Genomic DNA, 8,731 nt, shown 5'->3' on the forward strand with positions numbered 1-8,731 from the left:
AGGTGTCAGATCCTGGGGGTCTGGAATTACAGGTGTTTCTGAGACCGTGAGGTGGGTGCCCTCTGGAAAAGTAATACATGCTCTTAACGACTGAGCCCTTTCTGAAGCCCTCCACTCTTCCTGAATGTGAGAAACAATGACTCAATATGAGAAAGTACGAGCAACAACCACTATAAAATAGAATACCTCATCTTCAGCAACATGACAGGGACTCGCCAAAAGCAAAAAGTCAAAAATGAAATCTGAGAACAAGGCTTTACAAAGACAGAAGTATCCATCATTAGAAACAGAAGATAATTAGTACTTCCTAGATAAGCTGAAGAAACTAATTACCCAATAACACCACACAATAAAACTTACTTTCCAGGCTAAACTGCAGGGATTCTTCGCTGGCCTCTGTCTCGGGACTAACCAGTTTCATTTTCAGGTACAGTTTTCCGTCCATTTCTGGGGCAGACTCGGAATCTCCTTTTTCACTCCCAAGTAGAGGATCATTGATCTCCATCGTGCTTTCAGACATGACATCACTGGTTGCTATGGTGCTTTCTGGATAGCTGCAAATCCCTGAAAGAAGGGGGACAGGGAGGAAGAAAGAAAGAACACTAAAATACAAACACAAGAAACAGTCATTTGAAAAGATCAATTTGCCTGTTTGGCTCCACCACTCTGCAGGATCAGAGGGTCCCTAGGATAGATCCTGTTACATTATCAACAACTACCAACTAGGATTGACACCTGGTCTTAAGAGGAGCAACAGGATTCAGTTCCACTTCTGCATCTGGACAAAGGATGCTGCATGAGCCCTCAGCCAACCCACATCTGCCAGCATCAGGCATAGGTAGCAGGAGACTCCAGGCGGCATGACTGGAGAAAACAAACAGGTTAATGCAGAAATCTGCCCGCTGCTCCACGGCAGAGGATCTAAGTTTCTTGCCCTGTCGAGCGGCAGACTGATGAGCCAGTGCACTGAGCACTTCTCCACACTTCTGTCTCTTCCCTGCACAACAGTTCCATAGCCCAGCTAGCTCTGCAGTTCTGTCAGCGATGTGACAAAGCTTTACTCTTCCCTCCTTCCCTCGACCCTCTCTGTCCTCTCAGGTCCTGGCAGTAAAATCACACCCTGCTCCTCCAAACCAGACAGCGGCCTTCGCATTCAGGCCAACTCCTCAGATCTAAAAGTATCACTTGCATAAAGAACGGTATCTTAGAAAAGGCCTTTAAGTGGCTTTTATTTTAATGCCTTAAATATCTTTTTTTACAAATCACTCACCAATAGGAGTACTATGTCTGTTGCGATCCAATTTTAGGTGCCCAATATGAGGTGGGGTTGTGCCAGTCAAGGGTGGGATAATATCACCTTCTTTAGGCAAAGTGAAATGGAATGGGGTTTCTGAAATAAACAAAAATGAAAACACAATAATGGAGAAGAAAGAAAAAGCCACACTAAAGTATACATTATACAAAAATGAGAAACTACCCCCCAAAAATTTCAGTTGTTCTTTTCCCAAATTTTTATTCCTATTACCTTCAGCAGCCATCCAAACAAATTCCCTACTGCAAGAAAACAGCAGGCTCCACAGATACCAACAGCCCTGATGACAAGACACCCAGAGGACAAGCAAAGAAAAAGAAGCTAGCCTGAGCAACACTGGGTCATCATCTACTTCCAAACACTGTATCTAGACAACTTAGCAACACGGATCTGGATACTTTTGAACCTAGATGGTATAATTTAGTAAATGCAACCTAGGAGTTCCTTTCTTAGCTATGCATTCTACAGGACTTCCAAAGCAAAGTCTGATGTTACAGTCTGTAACACGAATTCTAATTGGTCTTAATAAAACCCAGAGTCAGACAATAGGGGGTGAAAGTTGAGAGATCAGAGAAGCAAAGGAGTCAGTCACTAGGTTGTCATTCACCTCTACCAATGCGCAGACCAAAGGGGCGATCCTGTCTCTACTGATTCTCAGACTGCATCTGCCTCCACCAAACCTCAGACTGCAGACTCCTGCCTCCTCCTGCCTTACATTCCTCTCTCTGCCCAGCGATATCACTACTGTCTCCACCTCCCTAGGGCTAGAATCATAGGTGTTTGGCTTCCAAGTACTAAGATTAAAGGTGTGAGCCACCACTGCCGGGCACTGTTTCTCTTTGAGACTGGATCAATTTAGAGTAGCCCAGTGTGGCCTTGAACTCACAGAGATCCATCTGCCTCTGTCTCCCGAGTGCTGGGATTAAAGGTGTGCGCCACCACTGCCTGGCCTCTATGGCTAACTAGTGGCTTCGCTCTGCTCTGTGATCTTCAGGCAAGCTTTATTAGTTATATTACAAACAAAATATCACTGCAACAGTCTGCTCTGGAAGGTGACAAAGGATCTCATGGAACAAAAAAAGACTTCAGATTAGCCACTAGTTCTAACAATCTTTAGATTGAGGCTTTCCTTCAACTGTTCTCAACAGCACTCATTCTAGATGCTAAAAATAGAGAAATATCCAAAACTCAATTCCTGCATCAGGGTAAATCCCGTAAGAAGCATCCCCGTGTATATTTAGTTGGTTGCTACGAAGTTATTACAAACATTAAAAACTTCTGAAGACATAAAAGTGCTTTTCGGCCAGGTGTGGCAGCACACACTTTCGTTCCCAGCACTCAAACAAAGGCAGGGGCGGGGCGGGCAGGCACAAACACTTGCTTAACAGAAAGTGCCTTACTGTGGAAACTGTGTCTTGGTATAAGATTCCTTTGCACAATTCTAGGTACAACTTACTAACAATAATTTAAGACTATCTCATTTCATCAATATAACTGAGACTTGAAATGTTTTCAGGCCCTAGGGCAGCACTGCCGCTACCTTCATCTGGATAGCACAGCCTACCAATCATTTTCTCTACCTAGATCAGCCCTCTTTCCCCAACTCCAGTTCTTTCTACAGTGTAACCAGAGATAAGCTGGATATCGTGGCTCTCAGCAAACTGGCTTCTGGTCAAAATCCTTTGAGGCTTTCAATACAAGGAAAATCCCTAACTCTCTGGGTTAGAGAGAGGCAGTTCAAGCAGTTAAGAGCACCTTGCAGAAGAACCAACATGGTAGCTAGCGCACAACCATCCACGGCTCCAGCTGCAGGGATCTGATGCCCTCTGCGACTGCTGGATCAAGCATGCACATGTTGTACATGCAGACACACAGGCCCAACATTCAGACACATGAAATCAGTTGAAAAGTATTTTAAATCCTAACTTTCTAGTCAGCACACAGTTAACTGGGGGCAGCCAAGTCTCTGGTCTTTCTTAATTATTCACGTTCGGTCCTCCAAATGATCTTGTATTTCTCTGTACTTATCCAGCCATCTGAAAACTGTCGTTAATAGATTACCACCAAATTCTATAAAATAACTTGTCTATTTCGTCCTTTTAGCTGGAATTTTCCACATTTCAGTTCTTTCCTATTGAGCCCATTATTTAAACTATCAAATCTTTTCTTCCGTACCAAACTATCATAGGCTCTCCTACTGCCTGTCAGCGCATCAACAAATGAAGATACAATAAAGGCAAAGGAAACCACACCAACTGTCAAGTCACCTGTGTGGAGAGTTTGGTCTCATTTCTGAGAAATCCACAGAATTCATCACTTCAAAGCAATACTTAAACCTCTGTATAGTGGGGGGAAGGGCTGAGATAGGGCCTCAATGGGTAGTCTAAACAACTGTTTCTATGCTATTGTTTGTTTTGCAATAAGGGGATCAAACCTAGGGCCTGAGAAAATCAAGGCAAGGTCCCTACCAATGAGCTACACCCCCAGCTCACCCACAAGCTAAATGTCAAACATACAACGGCTTTTCTATCTCTTCTGCATCAGAAGCTATTATTCCTTCATGCTCTAATTTCTAAATAAAACTTTTCCTTTCTTTTTTTAAATATTTATTTTTAACTCTTGTCCCCAGACACAGGTGTAGACTCCAGCTGTTCTGAAGATGGTGGTGTCATTGTTTCCTTAGAGCTGGGTACTGGGCAATCTTAGTCCCCAGAGGCTTTTTCATACATGATCTATGGCATAAACTAAATCAGGCCTATCGCTACCTAAAATTCCTAAGCTTTTTTTTAGTATTTATTTATTTTTGTTTTGTGTATGGGTGTTTTGCCTCATATATGTCTGTGCACCATGTGTGGGGTCTGGTATCCGCAGAGGCCAGAAAAGGGTAGCAGATCCCCTGAAGCTAGAGTCATAGGGATTTGTAGATACGGGAAACCAAACTCTGGTCCTCTAGAAGAGCAGTAAGCATCCTCAACCAGTGGACCATCTCTCCAGCTCCAACTTTTAAGTTCTTAACCTTCCATAAATAAAATTGCTATGGAATAATGCTCTTGTACAGTGTAAAGATTTGTCACTCATATTGGTTTAATAAAATGTTGATTGACAGTAGCCAGGCAGGAAGTATAGGTGGGGTGACCAGACGAGGAGAATTCTGGGAAGAGGAAAGGTAGAGATGCAGTCACCAGCCAGATGCAGAGGAGTAAGATGAGAATGCCTAACTGAGAAAAGGTACCAAGCCACATGGCTAAACATAGACAAGAATTATGGGCTAATTTAAGTTATAAGAGCTAGTTAATAATAAGCCTGAGCTAATAAACCAAACAGTTTATAATTAATATAAGCCTCTGTGTGTTTCTTTGGGACTGAACAGATGCGGGACTGGGTAAGATAGAAATTTCCTCTACATACAATTAACTATTATTTTCATTACTTTTTCCTATTCAATAAATTGGTGCACGGATGTGGAACAAGTACATATATGCAGGCAAAACACCCATACACATACAGCTTTTTTGAACACAGCTAAATTGTTTTCCTTTCATTTTCCTTCCCTACCCTCCACTGCTGGACACTGATTTCAAGGTCTACCACCAAGCTACATTCCCCAACCCTCAAGGAGAACACTTAAGAAGAAGACGGAGGCACCCACTTTCAGAGTTCTCTCTACATGGAGCAGTTACTGTACTTCTTAGCTAAATGGAAGAGGGAGAAAGGGAGGGGGAGGAGTTAGGAGAAAGGGTAAGGAAGGAAGTGGAAGGGAACAGGACGAGTTAGGAGAGGAAGGAAAAGGGGCAGAGGGGTGAAGGGAGAGGCAAGGAGGAGAGAAACAAATAATTTTCCACCATCTTCAATAATCCAAACTAATATTAGTAAAAAATATATATATATTTTAATATTTATTTATTTATTATGTATACAATATTCTGTCTGTGTGTATGCCTAAAGGCCAGAAGAGGGCGCCAGACCTCTTTAGAGATGGTTGTGAGCCACCATGTGGTTGCTGGAAATTGAACTCAGGACCTTTGGAAGAGCAGGCAATGCTCTTAACCACTGAGCCATCTCTCCAGCTCCCAGTAAAATATATTTTAATAAGGCAGTGTCTATGACAAAAAATAATTCATCGTTCAGTATCTTAGAATACTCTAAAAGGTACTCTTGGCAGGCTAGAGAAATGGCTCAGAGGTTAAAAGCACTGTCTGCTCCTTCAGAGATCCCACGTTGAATTCCTAGCAACCATATGGTGGCTCACAACCATTTGTAGTGGGATCTGATGCCTTCTTCTGCCATAAAGGCATACACATAGACAGAATACTCATATTCATGAATCTAAAAAAAAAGGTATTTCTGACAGGCAATGTGGCACACAGCTGTAACCCCAGCACCTGAGACACGGAAACAGGAAATAAAACATTTGAAGGCATGGTACTATAATAAACCTTGTCAAAAGCCCCTGACTAGGGAGAGCACAGGCCACAGCTGGGACACACTGTCATGTTAGACATCAAGCTGTCAATCTGCCTTCTATGTATTTATGCTTATACCTATAGGTGTACATTGCTCTCAACTGTGGTCAGAAAAGCTGCTTTTGTGCAGTGGGCAACAGTTACTGCAGAGACTCCTGTCTAGTCCAGGTTTCAGGCAGACCTGACCACAAGTGCTCAGCTGGAATGATCTCCATTAACATCCCCATCCAAGGCTTTGCAGAAGGACAGGGGAAAGAAGGTAAGAGCTGGTGGATGAGGAGAGAGCTGGGAAATGCTGACTTCTGGACATGACGTGGCTGTTACACACATCAACTCTTGACAACTACAGTTACCTGTACTGGGCCTGCGCAAGATCAAGCCAGTGGAAACTCCAGTGCGAAGGGGGAAGAGGCTACTGGCAGCTGATGGCTGCTGAGGGAGGGCTTGCCTTTACGGATACAGTCGCTGGTGGGGCACACATGCCCAGTGGATGGCCTCAGAACCATGCACATACGGGTAATACTGACTGGACTCGGGGAGGCGGGAGGGGCTAATAATATACCAGTAAAAGAAAGACATGAAGTTGGGAGGGTAATGAGGTCAGGGGCACCAAGAGTTTGGAGGAAGGTAATGGTGGATGGATATAATCAAAATACATTGTACAAATCTATAAAATTTCCAAATAATAACTTTGTTTTAAAATAAAATTATTAAATATCAGGAAAAAAGAAAATGTGAAGCCAGTCTGGACTGTAAAAATAAAGCCTTGAATCAAAAAAGACAAAGACAGACAGACAGAGACAAACAGATAGAGACAGGATAAGATAGAAAAAGAAAGGACTCACTGCACCTGTGGAATCATAAAAATATGTTAGGGATGGAAGTATAGCTCACTGTGGCACCTGCGTAGCTCACATGAGGTTAACCATGGGGTGGCAGGGGAGCCTCAAGGGCAGGACCTAAGTAGACAAAAATAAACTGGTACGATTCCTAACTACACACATTAACTACTCCTGAATTATGGTGTTGATAAATCTCCAATGTTCTCTGGTCATAAAAATAATTACAACTATGAAGGAAAACTACAATCACTAATCTCAAAATTATTCTCTCACGTTAACGCTCATTTCTGACAGTGTGTGAGCTCTCCTACTTCCTTTCCAAAGGACGCCTGGCCGGACAGCTCAAAATGAATCTGTCATCACTCACCGCTAGAACTTTCACAGAAACTCTGCGAGGCGCAGGCAGGGGCCTTCGCAAGCTGCTGGGACGTTCCCTCTGCCCCCAGCTGCTTGGCTTCGGCCACTTTGGCATCTATGGTCACTGAGCTGTCTTTCTCTTGAAGCTGGGGCTGGGGCATCTCCTGGTCGGGTGTGGGAGGCTGCGGAGAGTCTTCCTCGACAGCGTCCTTTGCTGTGGTCTCTGCTTTCACATCTCCATCACAGTCGGCATCCTTTTCCTCCGGCGTGTTCACTCTGTTCTCAGCACACGGTTCCACCTCTGGAGCCATATCCTCCCAGGACTGTGAATCTGAGCACTTCTCCACTCCCTCAAAAGGTTCACTGGGAAAATCATCTCTTATTGAGGGCTCCTTCATTTCAACGATAACAACACTGGAGTCCTCGGACGTGGCTTCCTCCCAGGTTTCTGGCTCCTTATGCTCTAACTCCTGGTGGAGCATTGCTGGCAGCTTCTGGGGGGAGTCAACACTAATCATACTGGTTTCAACTTCCATAGCTTCTGGGCATTCTTCTTTGGGAGGTTCCTTCTGAAGACACAATGCCTGGGACTGAGTTTCAGTCAGAGACAGGTGCAGCGGGATACTCTCCATTGTTTCTTCCTTGGGCTCTTCTCTGTGACTTCCACAGGGAGTCTCAGGGACTTCTTCTACCTCAGATCCCGAAAACCCCTCCTCTGGATGCTGTTCTTTAATTTCCACAGCTTCCTCCTGATCTAAGACACTAGAAAGGGCCTCGGACCGAGTAGCAGGAGATGGAACAGCCTGGCTCCCGGAATCACAAGTGAGATCAATGCAAACATCTTCAGTGGCAGTCTCTTCTCCGCCTCTCCTACCAGCAGCTAAAACATCAGCGTCACCTCTGTTCTCTGCGTCACCCGCTTCTGTTTGGCCATCATTCTGACTCAGTTCTTCTAGCTGGCCATCTTGTGCTGGATTCATCAGGATATTATCACCTTCGGCAGGAAGTTCAGAATTGGTAACCGGAGACAGTGGCTCGGTATCGTCAATCTGTGTGTTCTCTCTATCTCCCTCCATCCTGGGAGAGCCCAAGCCCTCCATCCTTGAGGACTGGCTACACTCACTTGTAGAAAGTATCAGTTTGCAAGAGTCCCCTGTCAGGGAGAGCCCAAGGTCGGCAGTGAAATTCTTTGGTTCACTCTCTGAAGTCTTAGAACACTCAACAGTCAGAGATGAGCTGTGCAGATTGCCGTCCTTCTTCTCATCGCTTGACCGCTCTTCCAGACTTGGTGAGGGAATGAAAATGTCCTGAGGAAGGATCAAAACATCAAGCCATCAGTGGTCCATATCGTGTTTCTTTTATATCTAACCTTTAGATTCACCTACATTTCTAAATCAATTATTCAGAAAGTAAAGACCTCTAGCTAGGGCTGTTAATTCCAGAACTTCAAACCCTACAACCTGTCTTTCAACTACATGAGTCATTCTGTTCAGTGTCTTGTAAAATATCTGGCAAAAATAAGCATAATCTAAACAAAAGCCGAAAAGTACTAGTTTATTAAGCACAAGAATATTCAAACTTAATTTCACCATCAAGCTGCCAAAGTCATGTCATTCACACAGAATGGACCCCAGTATGTTTACAGAAACATCTTCAATCTCATGAAGTAGGACCTGATACTCATTCTGCTTCACGGGGCCACTATGGACAGTCATAAGGCCACTATGGACAGTCATAAGGCCACTATGGACAGTCAT

At 44.1% G+C, this 8,731-nt stretch overlaps 1 protein-coding gene across 5 annotated transcripts in view; it reads right to left on the minus strand.

Annotated features, from left to right (window-relative positions):
• Nucleotides 1-8,731, minus strand: part of Tp53bp1 (tumor protein p53 binding protein 1) — an 89,177-nt gene that overhangs the window by 31,567 nt on the left and 48,879 nt on the right. For 4 of the 5 annotated variants that reach the window (XM_005364330.2, XM_005364331.2, XM_013352643.2 and 1 more), the window contains 3 exons: nucleotides 6,985-8,281; nucleotides 1,271-1,390; nucleotides 361-564 (listed from right to left, as the gene is read on the minus strand). In XM_005364330.2, coding sequence (XP_005364387.1) covers nucleotides 361-564; nucleotides 1,271-1,390; nucleotides 6,985-8,281 — 1,621 coding nt within the window. The remainder of the gene's footprint in view (nucleotides 1-360; nucleotides 565-1,270; nucleotides 1,391-6,984; nucleotides 8,282-8,731) is intronic. The other variant, XM_026787642.1, reaches the window with a different exon arrangement.

Source organism: Microtus ochrogaster (genome assembly GCF_000317375.1).
Source record: "Microtus ochrogaster isolate Prairie Vole_2 chromosome 14 unlocalized genomic scaffold, MicOch1.0 chr14_random_1, whole genome shotgun sequence".
Classification (NCBI taxonomy): domain Eukaryota; kingdom Metazoa; phylum Chordata; class Mammalia; order Rodentia; family Cricetidae; genus Microtus; species Microtus ochrogaster.